The 20,901-nt window shown below is 42.8% G+C and overlaps 1 protein-coding gene across 1 annotated transcript in view; it reads right to left on the bottom strand.

The window, feature by feature from the left end:
- Positions 1-20,901, bottom strand: part of fras1 (Fraser extracellular matrix complex subunit 1) — a 129,906-nt gene that overhangs the window by 78,939 nt on the left and 30,066 nt on the right. Inside the window, exons 3-11 of the mRNA XM_086030020.1 lie at positions 16,710-16,817; positions 16,380-16,472; positions 16,146-16,305; positions 13,399-13,532; positions 13,210-13,293; positions 13,024-13,125; positions 9,634-9,825; positions 5,166-5,255; positions 3,656-3,803 (exon numbers count right to left, since the gene is read on the bottom strand). Coding sequence (XP_085886146.1) covers positions 3,656-3,803; positions 5,166-5,255; positions 9,634-9,825; positions 13,024-13,125; positions 13,210-13,293; positions 13,399-13,532; positions 16,146-16,305; positions 16,380-16,472; positions 16,710-16,817 — 1,111 coding nt within the window. The remainder of the gene's footprint in view (positions 1-3,655; positions 3,804-5,165; positions 5,256-9,633; positions 9,826-13,023; positions 13,126-13,209; positions 13,294-13,398; positions 13,533-16,145; positions 16,306-16,379; positions 16,473-16,709; positions 16,818-20,901) is intronic.

Raw genomic sequence — 20,901 nt, 5'->3', positions numbered from 1 at the left:
AGGAAGAGAAAAATGAGTGCGCTACATGATTCGGCAGAACAGACATCAACAAGCTAATTGCTCACAAAATGTTTTGCGTATGTCCTCTCTCTATTGTGGATTTTCAGCTATTTCTCATGTGTTCTCATTACCTCTGTGTCAGCATCAGCTGAGCACAAAATTGAAACAGTGACACGGAATGAAGCCTTAAGTGATGCGGGGTGGGGGGTGGTTGTCTCAGGTGTGATGTGGCTGACGTGACAAACGACATAGAGAAAGGTCACACACTGTTTATGTGTTGACACGTTATTTGTTTTTGCCATTTGGTGTCGCCACAAGACTGATGAACAGTCATTAAGACAGCAACTTTAAAACGTGGCCTTCCAACTCAAATGTGAAAAGAAAACTCTACTTTGAAAACCTAATTTGAAACCCTAACCCAGGCTTAAAACCTCACCTTGAAACCCTAACAGTGGATTTTAAAGCTATTATGAAAGCCATACCCCAAATGGGTTTAAATTTCTAATTTGAAACCCTCACCTTGTTTTAAACGCTAATGTGAAATCCTAACTATGATTTAAAACCAAAATTTGAAACAGGAACCTTTGTCCCCACCCTCGCTAGGCTTGAAACCCCGTTTTGAAACCCTAATTTTGGCAAACAAGGTAACCCCTTGTTTGAAACCTTACTCAATGCTAACCTGAAACCCTAATCTTTGTGTTCCAGTATAATCCCCAACGCTTGTTTGAAACCCTCATTTTAAACCATGACCCGGACGTCAAATTCCAACGCTGGCTTGAAACTGTCATTTGAAACCGTGACCCTTGTTTGAAAACTTGAACCAGGCTATAAAACTCTCATTTGAAACCTTACCCTTTGCTTTAAACCCAAACCAGAGCCACGTTTTAACACTCCGAACTCACTGCGTTGTTGATTTGCTTGGGTGCAAATGAACATTTCAGCCACGCATGCATGCAAATGATGACAACACGCTCGCAGTCCACGCATGACCAAACGTGACTCATTTCTACACATGATGCTCGATTTTCAATTTCTGGAAAACATGTTATGTTATGGCATGTAATTCACATTTGAGATGACAAATGCGGGCATAAAGAGTATTTAACAGTACATAATGCTGCACTTATCTATTTATCATTTGCTGCCCAGTGCGAGTGAATAACAAGCGTAGTGTACACAGAATAAGAGAGTTCATTAATGACCAATGAGGTTCGCTGCCAATCTGTGCGCGTTGGCGGTTCGCTGAGGCTTCTGCTCTTACAACCATACGACGCAACATTGGAGAGATTCAGCCTCTTTGTTTATTTGCCGTAATGAGGCTGTGTTTAACTGTTGAAGAGCTGCATTTCAAAGGCGCTAATAACTCATAAAACCAAATAAGCCAAGATAATTATGTGGATGTTCTACTATGCTTGTGATGAATCGCTCCATCCCTCCCTTTGGAAATAATTAAGTAGAAATAATTGGTTCCTGGTTAAGGAAAAAAAATGAATAAATAAAATAGTACAGTGTAGTTCACATGTGCTAGCTAGATAATAGCACAGTGTAGTTAGCATGTCCTAGACAGTTTCCCGAATGTGGGAATGCAGTAGAGAGTTACCAGCGCGTGGTAGAGAGTTATCGAATGCTGTGGAGCATTGCCGCGTAGGTGGTTGCGGACCATTGTGCTAGACAGTTACTAGTACGTAGGAATGCTTACACAGTTATATCAAGGATATTAGCAGTTACTCGGTGCTACACAGTTAGCAGAAAAGGCTAGCGCTAGACAAACACCAGAAAGAGCACTTACATGCTACAGAGTACCATAACACGAAAAATGTTACCCGAAGCTATGTGACGGTTAGTAGAATGTTTCTGGACAGTTAGCGGCATGTGCTAGACGGTAACTTGAGCTCAACACCGGAAGAGACCGGCCTAGTTGGCCCCCCCTCCTCTTTCTCGTCAAGGACAATTCTCTTTTTGTGTGTGTTTTATCTCCAGCATCAACTCGAGCCGACGACGTCCTTTATTTATCCCGCCAGCTCTTCTCTCAGCTCTCTCACACACATACCCTTCACTCACTAAGGTTATGTACACTTTTTTGGATGGCGCTCAAAGCAGAAGCAGGTGTGCGCGCGCACAAGCATACACACGCACACACACACACACACCCCCACACACACACACACACACACTCCTAATATTCAAAGCATTCCAGTGTAGTGTCTGATAAGATGCAAGGTTGAGATTTGAAATGAAAAGATTGTTTTTCCTCTTTTAATGGGGACTGACTGACAAAACACACACACGCACACATGCATACGCACACAAACATATTCATACACATAGACATGATTAAATACAACAATGCTTACCTTTGACAGTAATTGACAGTGTTTCTGTTTCCAATTGCAATTGACACGTGACTGGAATGTGCTAGTTAACAGAAAGCTCCAGAAGGTTCTTGGAACATTCTAGTCAATTACCGGCTAGTGATCGATACATACAGGAGCTTACTACAGTAGACAGTTAACAGAGTATGCTACGTAATTATGAGAATAGGCTGGATAGTTACCAGACTGTGCTGGCAAAAGCGACTGGAAGATGTTTGACGATTACTGAAACGTATTAGACAGTCACCAAAATGATGTGCTCGACAGTTACTAGAATGTGCTAGACAGTTACGGAACATACTAAACAGTTACCAAAATGTGTTTGACAGTTAACAGAGCAACAGTTGTGTGTTGAAGAGTGACCAGAGTGTGCTAGACACCAAGTGAACAATGTTTGGCAGCTACGCACACTAGACATCTCCCAAAATGTTACGGAAACATGCTAGACAATTGCGTGCTAAATCATGACCAGACCATCAGGCACTGAAAATTGTTGGAACACACTAGACAGTTGCCAAAATGTGCTTGACATTTACCAAAATAGGCGAGACAGTTACTGGAATGTGCTAGACCATTGTCGGAACACACAAGACAGTTACGAAAATGCGCTAGACGGTTACAAGAACATCCGCGGCAGTTAGATACTGGAAAGAGCGACACAGTTACTGGAATGAGCAAAATAGTTGCAGGAATGTGCTCGAAAGAACAAAAAACTAACATTGAATTGAAATAAACAAAAATGTTTTTTCATATTTTATAGTTTTGGGGTAAAAAAAAAAAAAAAAAAGGTTTGCAAGAACATTTTCCTTAGTTGTGATTTTTCCACTCAAGGAACTTGAACAACACGTGTCGGGTAAAAAAAAAAACCAAGGCCAGACTGCTTTTTTTCCTGTGACTCAATAGCGCTCTCAATGATTATTTGTACTGTGCGAGAGTCCCCTAAACGTATGGCGTTGCCTTCAAACGACCTGCTTGAGCCTTGTTGTCGATGCAGGAAATCAGCACATTTACTGCGCAAACAGCAAATATGTAAAGTCGACCTAATCCCAAGACGCGCGCCGAAAAGTTCCTGTGAATTTTCGCGCGGCGCGACTATCTATAACGGCACCCAACTCCTTAAAAGCCTCATCGTTATTCATCATGGCTGCTGATTTGCATAACAAAACGTCCGCGGAGAACGGACGAGACCTTTAGCTGCCAAAGTCAACATGACAGACAATCCTTTGTGGCACACACACGCGCGCACACACACACGCACACACACACGCTCTTGTGCAATTCACCTTGGTGACACTGGGGACAGCACTGTCCCTCCAGGGCGACAACCAAGTTGCCCGGCGGACAAGTAGGGCAGGACGGCATGTAGCAAGTCACCCGGGCGTCGCGGCACTCGCACTCGCGGCACCTGGCGTCGGTCCAACGATCAGAGTCCTGAGGCGACGACAGGTAGATTAAATATTCAAGTGGAAAAATACACTTTAACAGAGAGGGACGTGGTAGACAGTTGCTAGAATTTGTGAGACAGTTACAAGAACACATGACAGTACAAAGGACCATGCTAGACAGTTACCGGAACACGCAAGGCAGTTATCAGAATATGTGAAAGAGTTAGCCTAGCATCCTAGAGACCTAGACAGTTAGCGAAACATACTACTGAATACAGTTGACGAAAGGTGCTAATTGAGTAATCGATGGGATAATCAATTCAAAAGTATTTGTTTGTGACAGCCCTACTAGACAGTGACATGAAGGTTCTCGACAGTTACCAGAATGTGATGGACATTTCCCGAAATATGCTAGATCATTACCTAATCATGCTGCAAAGGTACTGGAACATGCGCGACAGATTAAAATAAGTGCTTGACACTTACATGAACATGCTAGACAGTTACTGGAAGGCGCTAGACGAATACTTGTTGCTAAAATAGTTACTGTGAAACAGTTATATCAAAACGTGTCCGAATTATAGGAACATGTTAGACAGTCTAGTGATAACGTACTGGTAGTTCCAATAACAGGGAAGACAGTTAGAGGAAGCCACTGGCTCTTTCCCATGGATGTTCTACACCAGGAACGCTAATGCTAGATCGTGAAGAGAATGTGCTAGACAGACTAACTAATGAACTGACTGACTGACTAACTAACGTTTTCTCATTTGTTTAGCGACACGGTGCATTTGAAGCCTCAGTGGGGAAAGTTGCGGAGGTCTCCTGAGGACAGATCACGCTCATTTTAGGAGATTCTAATAAAACATGCCGGCACTTGACAAACCATAGCAAAAAAACTCACAGAGGCGAATCAAGAAAACAAATCCAAAGTGCCTTGTCAGGCCTGCAGATGGACGTGTGAGCACTGAAGTGAGCCGGAGGACGCACAACATTATTTGTTTATATCAGCAGGATGGATTTCTCCAGGGAGACGTTGGAAGAAGACGCTACTGGAAAAAAGATAACAGCCCCCTTCGCTTTGGGCCTTGGCTGACCTTTTCGGCAACGTTAGACCAGCTACGCTAAAGGCGTGGGGGGGAATAAAATGCACAATTTTGCATTCTGGCTTTTTACACATCTTACCTCACAGTAATGAGGAACATGTAAATCGATTCCATTTTGGAAGAAAAAGGCCAAAGGTTGAGCCTTAGAACACAAACTGGAGACTGTGATAGACAGTTACCAGAAGCTTGAGAGTTACCAGACTATCCTGGACAGGGTTATAAAACGGCACATCCGGCACATGCTAGTCAGTTAGCGCAAGTCCAAACGTGACGGTTAAACAACACAGTACTTGTCCTTTTACCTTGTAAGATTGCCCTTGGTGCAAACAGGACGTTTTCTGCGAGGAACACTGTGGGCAGCACATTGCTGGAGGATGGACCAGCTCTGATCCCTGAACAAAAAAGGCACAAAAAGAAAAGTTTAGTCAAATGTGAAAATTAAGAAGCACTGAGCGCGTGAACTTAACCTTCAATAGAGTCGCCATCTAAGATCAAGTCGGCGCAATGTTAATGACATTTCACAGCTGTCATTAGCACAGCAGGATTAATGACATGAATTAACGAGAACAATTCTTTGGCTAGAGAAGCAAGGTGGCTCAAGATTGGTCCCAAGTGTGCGGGAAAATGGGAATGTTTTTTACTCGCAAAAGAGAGAAAACATCTTCATATTAACAACAAGATAAAATCATTAAAAATGTGTTTCCTAAAGCCAGCACACATTCGGAAAAGGAAATGACTTTGGGCTTTTTTGCAACCTGCACGTAAGGAATGAAATAACTTAAAATGATCACACTTGAGGAAATAACATGACAGACTGTGAGACGAGCTATTGACATAAAAGTGGAAAAATCAAGTGTTTCTCGGTCCTACAGTCTGTTTATGTTTCCCAAATTTCACTTTGCCGAGGCATAAAATTGAGGAAACACATGAGGAAATAACAGGATGGACTTAAAAAAACATGTTAACATCTTCATGCAAACCTGAAAAATTGCATGTGTAAAAATGGAAGAAAAACAGCAAAAAAGTACTCATGACTTATTTTACTTTCATTTATCACTTTGAAGAATTTCAACCAACAAAAAACATACAAATTGTCTAATTGAAATGAAAGAAACACTTTGCGAGCGGAAGGAGGAAAAATCCACCTTTCTAGACTTACAAAAGTGGCAAAAATTTGTCAACGCGGGTTTGTGAAGCCCTTTGAGACTTTTCTGTGATGAAGGGTTACACAAATAAAGGTGACTTGACAAAAATATCGGAAGAAGCTCTGACTTTAAACTTATTTGCTTTTGCCAGCAAAAATAAACGCTTTCCCCTAATCGTCTTAACCCACTTGTTTATTTTTCCTTCCCTGGCCTCGTTAATGACGCGAAATGTCGTCTTCATTTGCGACTGTTGGCGATTCGACCGATACAAAGACAGACAAAAAAACCCAAAAAAAAACATTAAAAGCACGGCGCACTTGTGCATAAAATGATTCTCTGCTACCTAATGGGCTTTTTTGGATGAAAGTGTGGATGATTTCCTCCCGCGCTGCCCACCCAGCATGCTCACACACACACACACACCCACCCACACACACGCACACGCACAAACACACACGACTTTCATCCGGTCTCTCCATTTGCGTCACTTTGGCCGAGTTAATTAGCCGAAGTGGAGGCGGCCAAGCGTTTAAGTGCAAATGATTCCCAGTCGGTCCTCCCACTGCAGCCACTGTGTAACACGGGCCACATATCACGGCTAAGACTAAGATCATAGACCATTAAATATCATGTAAATATGACACGTTGACACATTAAAATGATGGAGCTATGACACCTTATTACTCCAGGAAATAAGATGTAAACGTGTATGAAAAATGAGTACACTAACCAATCAACCAACCGTCAAAGTAACTAACTACGATACACTTCCATTGTATTGTACATGTCCGAGAGTTACCGGGACCGTGCTCGACACAATCCGGAAAGCGTTAGACAGTTACCGGAATGTGTTTGGACAGTTACGGAAATGTGTTGGTTACCAGAATTTGCAACGCGCTTAACGAAGCGTATGACGCAAAAACCTGTAGACAGTAACTGAAACGTGCTGCACAGTTGCCAGACAAGTTCTCACAATGTGCCAGACAGTTGTTGGAATGTGCTAGTCAAAAACGCTTTGACATTTAGCGTAAATTACAACAGTTATAAGGAGCGTACTGTACAATTTCCGGTAAGCAGTTGCCGAAATGTGCTCGGCAATTACCAGAGTGTTGTAGGCGCTCAGCAGCTATTGAGACATGCTCGAAAATGACACGAAGGGTCGAGACAGTCATGGGAATGTGGTACAAAGCTACTTGATCGCGCTAGATAGTTCTTGGAATATGCCAGCCAGTTGGCAGAATGTGCTGGACTTTTAGCGGAACATGCTAACCTGCAACCCAAAGCTGTAAGACGGAAATGTATTGTGGTTTGCTAGACAATCACAGCATAAACCGAACGCCCTCGACATGAACGACTAACTGACAAACTACCCAACTAACGACCACCACCTGAATGACTGACTAACCAACCAACTGGGTCTGCTAGGTACCTACCCCACTGCAAGCAGACTGTAACTGAGTAATCATCCAAACAACCACAACTGTCAAATAACTAACTAACTACCACCCCGAGAGCGTCCCTTGACTGTAAACTGTAGTCGAATGTAACTTATGAAGCATCTACCAAACAAAGCAACACACCACGTGATCCAATGGATGCACATCCAGCAGCCTTCATATTTTCTGTTGAAGTTTCAGTTTGCATTCAAGTGCATAAAAATGGGTCTTGGCTTTGAAAATGTTTGAGCAGAGCAGAGGAAAAAAAAAAAAGGTAACGAAAAGCATGAACAAGTTTGTTTTCCTTCCGAGAACATGAAGAAATAGATGAGTTGAATTTAAAGAATCGAAAAGTTCCTTGAGGAGGTCCTTGTTCTTTGTGGGGGTTCCTCCATTGTGTGAGTTGAAGGCAAACATGACACGCAGCGTGCTCTGACGCAGCATAAAGGCCGGATGCACTTGCGGTACATTTCGGTGGAATATCGTGGAAAATAGCAGGAGCTACCTGCGTTGACCTCCTTTAGTTCATGTATGGAAGAAGTGTCATAAAGGGCACATTATCTCTTGCCGCCAGTCCAACAAATTTAAGCTCACTGGGCTCACATTTTAATACTATTAACATTCCATTGACACAATGTGACCTACAGTACAGGATGTTAACTTCAATTTGTGAAGCTATGGTCATATTTACCATGGAAAGCAAATACGCAAACCACTGCCAAGGCCAAACAATCCTAAACATTGAATCGCAGAGTCGTTTGACATTAAACACATGAGTAACCAACCAACCAACCGTTAAAGCAAGCAAGCATCCAATCATCAACCGACCAACACTGCTCCTCCTACCAACACATACGTGACTGATTAAACAATTTCGTACCCAACCAAACAATCAAGCATCCAGCCGATCCAGTCCGCCCAGCTAACCAACCAACCATGTAAGCATCCAATCATCATCAACCAACCAAATAACCAACTATTTCGCCAACAACTGATCGACAAATGGACTGACGAAATAACCAACTACTGTATGAAACCAACCATTCAATCGACCCGCCAGCTGATTGACCGACCAACTCACAAATCATAAAACTCACTAACTCAAACAACCCACCAAATAACTAACCGACCAGTCAACCAATCAACTAAGAATCTAGCTAACAAGCCAACCAAGTGACCAACCAACCAATTAATGGTCTGTTGGTAAACCACCATCCAAACCAATAAATGCCTGACTAGCCAACCAACCAAAAATGCAAACATCCAGCCAGTTAACTCACAGACTGAACGAAGTAACCAAGAATCCATTTCAAACAAGTATGCATCCAATCATCCACCCAAGCAACTAACCAATTAACCAATTACTCATCATCCAAACAAACATCCAACTAATTGATTAACTACTAAAATTGACTGATGAAAAAACTAGCCATCCAAGGTCCAACTAATCATCCAACCAACTAAGTAACTAATAGGATGTAACAATTAATCAAAAATAGATTTAAAATCGATCCTCCCCTTTAATCGATTCAATTAATCGAAAATCAAGTTGATTAAATTCATCTAGAAAATGATGTCTTGAAACGTTTTTTCATTCCAGATGCATATCACATTTTCAATGTGTAGATCAAATGAATCTTTTGCGCCAGACATCATTGTGTATTGCGTTTGTGGATGGCTGCACAACCACACCAGTGCACAGAGACAAGCATGGTAGCAATTTTTTTAAAAATCTAATCAAATCCAAAATCGGGAACTAAAAACTGAAAATCGAAAATCGAATCGAATCTGGACTTGTGTGAATTGTTACATTCCTTGTAACTAATTAATGAACAAGCATACAATCAACCAGCAGATTTATTCATTAACAAATAAGCAATCATTCAACCAACCATCTAACCGATATAACAAAATATTCAACCACAAACTAACCAACTTAACCAACTAACTGATTAATTAACAAATCAAACAATCAACTAGCAAGTAAAGCAAAAAAAAACCAAGCCTACCGACTGTGCATATTGATCATCAATGAACAGACTCACAGATCCATCTACCTACGCGATCAAATTGGAGGTAATCGAAATGAGAAAAGCTCGTTGATCTTTGCGCCATTCATCGGACCCCAGAAACATCCAAGCAGTCATGATAGAAACGACAACAATGTTAGCAGTAAGTGGAAAATGTACCTGCGGGCAGCGGAGGCGCGCGCACTCGGCCTTGTGGCAAAGGACCTGACCTCGGCTGCACGTGCAGAATTCGCAGCCGCTGGCGTTCCACATGTCGCCGTGGTAACGTACCATACCCTGGTACAGGCAGCTTCCCCGGGCGGCGGCGCACTCGTCGCAGCACTGGCCGGCGCGCCGCACTTTGCTCTGACCCTGCGGAAAGCAAAATATCCGTTTGAGTGACAAAAGGATCCCCCAAAAATGGCACTTACGCGGAATTAGCTAGCTAGCTAGGTACCATTAGCTAACATTTCGATGCAACACGGTTCGCTTCGGTGTCCATAACGTGACTCACTCCGATTTGGATTGAATTATGATTGAATTCACTCCCGTTAGCATACACCGGTACTTTAACGTCAATGAAACATTTCTTGAATGATTGTAATGACTTATTTCCAGACATTTCCAATGTTTCATTGAAGCATCTTATGCTTTTCTTTTTTTTCCCCTTTCTGTCCATGCGTTAAGTGTAGCACAGCCGCGGCAAGACAATGAAGTAGCGTGACATTATTGGAGCACTTCCTCCCAAACTTGTCACACACTTTGATGGACGACAATTGCGGCTGTCGCAGTGCTGGAAAGAAGAAAGTGAGATTGAAGTGGATGCACAGCATGCGACCGCGTTCTGAATTTTGATTAACGCCAGCAAGCCAGCCGGGCGGGCGGGCGGGCGGGTGGGCTGTAGGCCGGCGAGTGAGCTTGTTAGCGGCACACCCCCGCCTCTGATCTCAACCATCCCGGAGGATATTTTCACGCATGTGTTCCACGTGTTAAGAAGACATGATTAAAGCCCCGCTCTGACGTCTGACCCCCGAGCTTCTACTTTGTTGTTCTACTTTATAAGTGAGATAGCACACAAAGTTGGCACTCTTTAAGGACAATCGGCTTCTTCTTTCAAGATACATCAAGTGACAGGAAATTCTGTGTCTTCTGCCTCGTCTGGCCATGTGCAATATGTGTTAGCTGTATTACGCTAATATTTTTGTGGCCTCATATAGCTTCGCCACACCATCACATCAAATGTTAGAAACAGTTCACATTACGACCCAACTATCTAACCAACTGACTAACAATAAAATAAAAATAAATCAATAAAAAAACAACCAACTAGGTAGCTGGCTCAATAATCCTGCATTCAACAATCCAAATCACCAACAAACTGTCCATCTAATGAACCAACCGACTGACAAACGAACCGATCACTCCACAATGCAACCAACCAACCGAATAACTATCCATACAACGAACCAATTTAACTCATTCACTGCCATTGACGAGTTGACACAGTCAAGCCATTCAATCACAAGAACTTATTTATATTTTTTTTCCAATTTTGGGGGGAAAAGAGTGGCTGGAAATGTCTGGCAATGAATGAGTTATTAACAACCAAATGACTGACAAATGAACTAACTAACTGATTGTCTGACTGGTCAAATGGTTGATGATTTAACTAACTAACTAACTGTGCCTGTCTATTTGGGGGGAGGCGTTGTTTTGCTATATTCCCAAACCCGAGTTGTCTGGACACAGCAGTTTGATAAATAATTCAATGAATAAAATTAGGAATTATGAATGAATAAAACCCGCCCTGGATATTACCTTGTCAGTCGTTATTTGTGACAATATGTTAAACTGCCTCTCTGGTGTAATTGCGTCTTTTTATTACATTTGATTGCGCGCTCGTCAGCGCGCGCATTTCTATGACTTCCTAACGAGATAGCGATACAGACAAAATTGCTTACAACTGCGAATCAAATGTCAACTTTTGCGCGCGTGTGCGTGTGAGCGTAGGCGTTAGACAGAAACAATTCCACAAGGTCTTGCACCGCAATCTATTTGCAGAGTCTCTGTGTGCATCCAAATGTACGAGGCTCTGCTCAGCGGTGAATGTCAATGTGGAGCCCCACATCGGAATGTCTCCATGTGCGTGTCCGCTACGTGTCCATATGCATCCCACTTTCTAGCACATTCTGGTTGATTGTAGCCAAGTTACAATTTAGCTTGTTTGGCTACTAACTAACAAACTAACTAACTAACTAGCATGTTCCTGTAGCCGATTTGAAGGTTGAGATGTGATTCTGCCACGATCTGGTATTTGTCTAGCACTCACCAGCCCTGGAGGACTGGAATCGCCCACCCCTGGTCTAGAGCATTCCGGTTTATAATTTCCCAGTTGAGTCAAAATCGGACAAATGAGTTAAGCTACTTATGGGGTAACTGCATGTCATGTTTTGCTAACTGTCTAGCACATTCGGCTAACTGTGAAGCATGCAACGTTCATTGTTGAGCACCTAATTGTAACAGTCTGGCAGGCTCAGATCGCTGTCTAGCGCATTCCGCTCAATGTCTCGTACATTCTGCTAACGGTCTAGCACACTCCGTCCGCTAACTCCGTCTTTTTTAGCACATTCCTGTAACTGTTTAGTAAAGCATGCTCTGGTAGACTGTCTCGGAAATACCCGTAGCTGGCAAGCGCCGTATGGTAACTGTCGAACTCAATCTGGTCACTATTCAGTCCAGCATGTCCGGCTCTTAGCTGTAACTGTCTAGCATGTCCCGGTTGGTCATCACCAAGTTGAGTCAGACTCAAATGTTGATTTAGCGGCAATGGTCGAGGATGCCCTGACCAACTAATGCCCTTGCTTGTATCTGTCTAGAACAGGGGTTTCAAACTCAACCTATGTGCGGGCCGCTTGACATGGAGTCTGGGTGTGGCTGGCCCACATGAAATATTCCACTTAAAAGGGGGTTCAAATATTCCAAAGAAGTACAACTACTCCAGTTTTTTCAATCTGTATGGATAACAGTTCGGAAGAATAAGTCTTCTTCAGAACGCAAACAAGCTTGGAGACATCTTCCTCTTCCTCAAAAAAAAACATTCCGGCTCATGTTTTTTTTTTTTTTTGCTTTTTACATTGGCTGTTCTTTTCGCCAAAACCGCTCTCACATTTCAGCCAAAGCTGTCCTGAGCGTGAGCTATGGTAGCCAGAATGTGCTTAAAAACAAAACAAAAACAAAAACGGGGCAACGACACACCCACACTAATAATAAACCTTGATGTCAAGTAGGAGGCCGCAAAATAGAATCGCGCAGAAACTAATGGTCCTGTAAATTCCGAAAACTGCCCAGTGCGCACTGGTAAGTGTTTTGTCCAGCACTTACCACTAACCGTCTAGTACAAACTTGTAACTGTCTAGCGCACATTTTGGTCACAGTGTTGTTAAACATACATTGCAAGGATAAACAAAGGTCCGCTTTTCAGCGCCTCGTCATCCTGTTTCGATTCACATTTGCGTGTGCTCGCGCGCGCTTGCGTTTATTTGTTTGTGCAAACACTGTGTACACACTCACCTTATCGCAGATAAGCGGCCGGCAGGTGTGTGCCTGACATTTGGACTGACCGCGCTGGCACACGCACGTGGTGCAGGCGTCCTTTTGCCACTGCTCGCCATGCTGTCCGCACGCGCAAACATAATCGCACGTTAGATGTTCCTATTGGGCATCCTGAGGGGTACCTAATGAAGTGACTTGGGGTACCTGGTACTGCTTCCCAGCAGACAAGCACGGGTTGGAGACACACCGAGGACAGCACTGACCGGGCTGGATCACCAAGTTTTCATTCTAAGTGGGGAACAGACATTTTTTGGGAAACGCAACACTTTTTTTCTTTTTTCTTTGCAACTGCACCAGACAACGGCAGTCATGGTTTTTGCGTTGCGGACGCACCGGTTTGCAGGCCGCTGGCGGACACTCGGCCACCGAGCATCGGACGTCCCCGCTGCGGCAACGGCATCTGGAACAGCGGCTGGGACGCCACTCCTCGCCATCCCTGTACTCGGAACCCTCCCAGGAGCAAGACTCTGACACACACAAACATGGTCATGAGAAACAGGGAATTTGCTCAATACGTCTATCACGACGCACGAGATGAAGCCAGGCTCGAAGACACACAGGAAGTCGGTCACTTTGCTTCAAATCGCCAATTATGGGGTCACTTCGTCCATTTTCGGGGTGCTAGCAAATTCAGCCACTGAAGTCAAACATGGAACTCAGTAGGCATGCCTATCATTCTTTCATGAGTAGACCCACCAAAAAAAAAAAAAGGCTCAAGAAGTCACACAAGAAGTCTGCGGTTTTGCTTTGAAGTGGGCGGTTTGGCGTCATATTGGCAATTTCACGGGTCCTTCAAATTGTTTGAAAGTTCAGCGTCTGACGCCATGCTTGGCAACATGGTATTCGGTAGGCATGTCTACCATAAGTAGACACACAAAAATGTTTCAAGAGGCCATGCTGGCAGTAATTCTGCCATTTTGCTTCAAAGCAGTGATTTGGGGCTCACTTTGACCGTTTCCGGGCTTGTTCTAATATTGAATTGTTTGAAAATGTATCCCTTGAGGCCAGTGCCACTTAGCAACATGGAATTTGGTAGGCATGTCTTCCATGAGTACACTCACCAAAAAAAATTCAAAAGGCCATGCTCAAAAACACACAAGAATTTTGCCATTGTGGTTCAAAGTAGCCATTTAGGGGTCATTTTGTCAATGTCAGAGGGTCCTCCAAATAGTTTGAAAATTCAGCCCATGAAGCCAGTTTTGCTTGACAACATGAGATTCAGTAAGCTTGTCGATCATTAGTAACGCCACAAAAAAAGTCTCAAGAAGCCATTCCCACACAAACACAGGAAGTCTACCATCTTAGGTGGCAGCGTTCATTGCGCACAAAATTGCTTACTCGTGAATCACAAGTCATTAAAATGTTCTCAAACAATCTTTAAAGTTGGGAAAAAAAAACCACAAACGTGTTGGACAAAGAGCTGAAATGCGAATGATTCATCCCAACAAAGATAAGCAAAGCTGTTTCACATGCAAATGATGGATGCAAAGTAAAATATCAAACGTTGCTGTTGTTGTCAAGGTGAATGTGTTGTTGAAGTCCTCAAAGCTATTTTGAGTGCAATTTGCCGCACTCCCGTGAGCGTGTGAAATTTGTACAAAGCAGCCTCCTGCCTGCTTGCGCTAATAGCAAATAATAGCTTGACTTTGACTAAGAAACACTAAAGTGGCGCGAGGAAATGCAGGTTCGTCTGGGGTGCGATTTCAACGGCTTCACAAGCACTTGGACGGAATTCAAGGAATATTACAAACGTTGTAAAAGTGCTCCTAAGAATGTAATAGCCTCAACAAAAGCGCTTTGGCTATTTTGACTGTGTAAGAAAATGGACAAAGATATGATGACATCATCATCAGGGCTCAGGAGGAGGTGAGTAATGATGGTTTTAGGAGGAGCTTATTCAAAAAAGACGTCTGCCGTTTTAGTTTGAAGCGATCTTTTTACCGACATTTGGCCCCTTTCTAGTGGTCCTGTAAAAGTGAACAAAAAATAAATGCAGCTATGAATTGATTCATTGCCCCCTACTTGAAATTTGGTAGGCTTGCCTAGCATGGTTGGACCCACCAAAAAGTTTCAAGAAGCGATGCCTGAAAACACTTTAGTGGTCTGCCATTTTGGTTTGACCACTTTATGGTCATTTGGAGTCCATCGCTTCCACGAGTACATCAAAATGTGTTTAAAAATCCAATCCCTGAAGCTAAACGAATTGACCAAGTGGAAATGCGGTGGTCAAGTGTCTTATCTGAAGTAGAGCCACAAAAAAGACTGAAAGACACAGGAAGGCTGACATTTTGCTTTCAAGTACATTTTAGGAATCTTTCGGCCATTTCCAGGAGTCCACCAAAATCTCGTCCTACAGATTTTTTCCATTGCTACCAAATTTGAACAATGTATTTCTTAAGGGTAAACTACCTCAAACATTTATTTCCAGAATATGTTCTATGCAGGCCCAAACACGGCATTCTGATGAATATTGCGTTTGTGGAATATGAGAAATCCACCCGTTTTTAGCTTGCTCATGGCCATTCATTGCTCAGCTTCAGAAAACAGGTGAGCCTTAATTGGTCGTTACCTGAGCAACTGTGATGCCATTTCCATTCGACTGACAGAAGTGACAAAATGGCCGCCCTCAGAGATGGCTAAAAACGGGTGGATTAACTCTTATTCCACAAACGCAATATTAATCAGAATGCCGTGTTTCAAATAGTGGGCCTGCATAGAACATATTCCGGAAAAAAATATCTTTGGGTTGATTTCCTGTGGGAAATATTTAAAATCCAGACAAATTGAAGGCCTGATCAAACTCGGGACTTGTCCTTAACTAAATTTGACCACATGGATATGGCTCAGCATTGTATCACAATATTTTAAGACATTTTGTGACTTTAAACTTGCAAAAAACCCCGTTATTTTTTCTGTCCGTTACTTTGACCCAATGGGCATTTTGAACGATAATTACGACCTTCAAATAAGGCAAATGCAAAAAATAAAAAATAAAAATCAAAGCTTTTCATCAGAGGTCCGAAATGCGAATGGCGTTTTTTTTTTGTTTTTTTTTTAACTTGCTAACCGTCTGCGCTTACCTCCATTGCGAGCACACTTGGGGCAGCATTCCCCGGCCGGGATGAAAGGCTTGTGGTTGTCGGGGCAACTGAGGGCTGGGCAACGGTGGGGGTCGCAAGACGCCACGCCGGCCGAGCACTCGCATAACGTACACGGCGAAGGACTCCACTGACTGTCATGCTGAGAGAAGCCGACAAAAGCACACGTAAGAATGTGCACATGGCAAGCGGCCATCAAGTGTTGCTGCCTCTTACGGCGTAAGTGACGCCCTGGTAGTTGCACGATCCCTTGATGGAGGAGACGCACTCCGGGCAGCACTGATCGGCGGGGATCCTCAAGCGCTCGCCCTTTGGACAACACACAAACAACGTCGAGCGCTAGATAGCATTTTGGCTAATATTGACGTCGCGAGAATTTTCATCAAAAATACAAAAACCCAAAACGTCACTGTATTTGAAGACACATGACGTCGAGTCTATGTTGCGTTTCCAAAAGACACATGCTTGTAAAAGTGTCATTTGTACATTATTTTCGCTTTAAGCATTATTTATGGTGGCGTTAAGACCCGGAAATGGTCAACTTACCCTCTGGAAATCGCACTGTGGGTTGGCGCATTGGACGGGTGCACAGATGACCACGTTGTCGTGACACGTGCACTCCCGGCACGACTGCGGGCGCCACGACGACTTGTCCTGTTGGAAAAGAAAATGAGGAGAACGATTGTTAAACACATGGGAAAATATCAGTTTTAGTCATGAGTTCTGACGATGACGTACGGGGAACAGGTGTCGATACATTCAATGGGAGTTCGGAACATTCTGAAATGTTTTTTTTTTTTCATTCAGTTGATCAATAACTTTATTAATCTTACCAAACTCCTTCTGAAAAGTCTTGAATGATGCAATGAATGAAAAGATGACGAAACAGTTTAAAAGCCAGAAATGAACCTTTATCAATACCTTCGTGGCTGACAGTTTCTTCTGCACAGAATCATCAACGCCAACCAAATTTAACAAAACAAGACTTCCTCAAATGTATCTAATCTAATAATTTTCACTCGTTATGTAAAAAAAAAAAAAAAAAAGCTCTCAAAGCTATTTTCAAAATTTATATCGGTTCATTTTGAGTAAAGATAACAGAAACCGTGGCCCAGTAGCACAGATTGGTGAAGAAATACTAAAGGCTTTGCCTGAGGTTGTAACAATTTTATCAAATTTAAAACCTCCCAAATGTTGCCGTATTTGAAACATTTTTCAAAAGACTTGAAGGGCAAATTGAATACATATTTGAGGCAAAATGTTTTACATAATTATAAAAAGTATTTGAACAATAACATTTGATGAATAATTCAAGTAAATAAAAAACAAATCAATAAAAGGACAAATGAACTTCAGCATTTTGCTTGCCCTGTGTTCTAAGGTACCTAATAAAGCGGCCAGTGTATATCATCAAGTCTGATGTTAGAAAACGTGAGGCACACAGAATATTCAGGACCTGATTGGAAGGCCACAGCATGCTGAATATATTGCAAACATAAAAACTTGAACAAATGAAACAATTTATCAATAAATAAAAGAGAGCCATGTGCCTTAATCCCGCCATATATCAATAGGTCATCACCGCTGAGCTCGTGCTGTGTATACGGACAGCTGGAGGCCCCACAATCAATATTCTACCGCATGAATAAACGCAAATATATGAATCACTTTACGATCCTAAAATATGATTTCGCCGCTCGATCAATAACGCCCCTCACGGCGGCCGTAATTCTGCCCCGTGGACTTTTGTGACGGACGCAGTCCCTCCTGGGCAAAAAATCGTCTCCAATCGACGTGCTAGAAGACCAAGCTGGCCGTCAACGGAGCGTCAGGAAACCTCCGCCAAGGCCAAACCGGCCCCGTCTGGATCTTCATGTGCATTTTATACTGACACGTAACACGCGTGTGCACAGATGTTCACCCTCAAACACGCAATTAAACCCATGTTGGCTTGGCGTATACATAAATAGAACATAGCACATTAGCTTCCCCTCTGCCGGGTCATTTCCATGATTAATTGTGCCTTGCGGGAATCGAAGTCCGTCGAGAACGTGGCGCAATCGTAACCGCTCACTCACAGCTGCCGTTTCTGGAGTTTTACTGGCCCTCGTTCGAACAATCTATATTACAGAAGTTAAGCGCTGATTCACCAGAAAAAAAGGTCAAAAGAGTCGTCAAGAGGAGCATTTGAACGTGATAAGTTTGGCCCCCCTATTTGTCAATTCCTTGCGGTTGAGGTCATGGCGGAGCTCAATGAAGGTAGGTGGATTTTCTTTTGAAATATTGTTGAACACGCGATCTTTGACAATTACCCTGTTAAAACATGAAAGGTATCGTTTTAAAACCAGAAAAACAGCTCACCTTAAAACGTCAAACTTATCACGTTACAATGTGAAACGTCGCATTCAAACGTAGAAACTCGTCACAATCAAACAATGAAACGATCACGTTAAAACAAAGTCATGACGTTAAAAGGTCAACGTTGCCACGTTAAAACAAAATTGTCACGCCTGTGAAACTTATCACGTTAAAACGTGAAACTTTCGTTGTAAAGACGCAATTTCTCACATGAAAACCTCAAACTCGTCACGTTATAACGTGAAACTCGTCGCATTAAAACCTGAAGTTTAGGTTTAGGGTTACGAGGTCAAATAAACCTTTAAAGCGCACTTGGTTCTATATGCATGATTAAAAAGTACCGCTTACCAAGAGTTTGGGTTCCATTTTACGGTAAATGCTTTGGGTTAGAATGTCTTCCTTTTTGATGTTCAGAAATTTGAGGAGTGAATCCTGGATGATTATGTCATCAAAGGCGTTTAATTGCATAACGAGGTCCCATGTTAATAATAAGCTGGCTGCTCACAAATCACTTTCCTGCCACGCCTCAGTGGTCTTGTGTCAAATTAGAGTCGCTGCTGCTAACGGCAGGTGACCGCCTGAGAAAGTCAATCCGTTCCGGACAAAGTCTCCGGAGGACAGCTTTCCAATTCCTTTCCCTGCTGCAAAATGACATTGACCCCAACGTTGACCGCAAGAACGGACCGCCAAGCCGCTATTGCTTGAACCCCGCATCGGGGGAGCTGTGGAGCGCCGGCGTTAAAGGCCATTGGTAGCTCGCGCCCAATTAGATTTGCCCCTCCTGGGACCCGTCGCCGGCCTGCGTTGATTAAACGTCGTCCGGGGTTCATTTCATTCCCCTCTCGGAGGACCGTTTCCGTCTCCCGCTTGATTTAGAAGATCAGCTGCTCGGACAACGAGCCTGCACGGATACGATTTCAATGCGGAAAAGAGCTCGACAAACATACAATTGTTTGGTTACTTATGAGAAGAGCTTTATGTAAGCCGCTTCTCACAAACGCAGTTATACAAGGCCCGACTTAAATGGACGCATAGATACTAAACGAGGGCTGCAAATAACTATCATTTTAATAATCGAAACATTATTTTTTCAATTAATTGAGAATGAGATTTTTTTTTAAATCACTTTATTTAAAAGCGGAGCGATATTTAAATTTGGCAAAGTTTCAACAAAGATATGCAGTCTGTTTTCATGGAGGACCACAGAAATCGGAAAATATTTACTGTAGAGGGATTGAAATGGCAAATATTTGGACACTTTTAAGTAAAACAAGCTTTGGAAATAATTGATTGACAAAATAGTTGTCGATTAATTTGATAAGCAATTAGTTGTTGATGAATGTTTTCACCCCAATACTGAACATTGCGCTTCCTCATCATTAACATACAATTGCTTAAAGTTACTTATGCGAATAAATATGGTCAGTGGGCCACATGCTGCTTCACCAAATCGAAAGACATGGACATTATTATGTCCGTACAGAGCAACGGCATATGGAAAACAGTGGGAAAGGTCTTTGGACTAACACTACACTAAATAGCGGGCCGCCTTGTGATCACAAACTGCAAATTGTCCAAAGTTATTTCTGAGACTAACCATTGATAACGAACCACATCTTGCTTCACCGAGTCGAACGACTGTCATGCTTCCACAAAAACATCAAGTTGCCTCATGAACACAAACATACAATTGTTTACATTTACGACAATAACCTTTGGTATTGAGCCACATGCTGCTTCACCAAATCAAAATCAATTCTGATCTTAGTGCAGTGTACAGGCTCTTCAGACAAACGCGGCAGTTGTCGTCATGCTATGTATGCTAATCGTTAGCCGCCTGGTAGCGATAAAGATAAAATTGTTGAGCATGACAGTCAATTCAGTTGCAAAAAAGACTAAAAGACAACAACACAAGCTCAGGTCTCGCACTAAAGGCGGATGAATCGCGGAAATAAGCTAACCTGTCAGGCTAGCTAGCAAAAATCGAATCGGCCCGAAATTGCGCGCCGGGCTGACGGTACCTAAAGTTATTACTGAAGCAAATTCAATCAGGGGAATGGACGGGCAGCAGAATCACTCAAGTTTCTCCCTGAAGACACACTTGGTCTATCAGTACCATTTCAACTAGAAGATCAATGTTAGCAGACTGAAAGTCCAGAATATACGTCTCTATACAGTACAGGGATAAAAATTGGCTTGGCAGCCCATTTAGGCATAAAATTAGTTGGCTGTGGTTGTACACCACCATCTGTTGGTTGCAAAGTAGTAAATTCCACAATGTTTCAATTGCTTTCACACTAACTTGGTTCTCTTCCAAATTTGCTTTTTTTACGATTTGCTTGGCAACCCGTTGAGGCAGGAAGCTAGTTGGGTTTGAATG

The sequence above is a fragment of the Filicampus tigris genome, chromosome 5, assembly GCF_054856515.1.
Source record: "Filicampus tigris isolate MCC_2025a chromosome 5, RoL_Ftig_1.0, whole genome shotgun sequence".
NCBI classification, from domain to species: domain Eukaryota; kingdom Metazoa; phylum Chordata; class Actinopteri; order Syngnathiformes; family Syngnathidae; genus Filicampus; species Filicampus tigris.
Note: the sequence above shows the minus strand (reverse complement) of the source record. Positions and strands in the feature narration are given on the sequence as shown.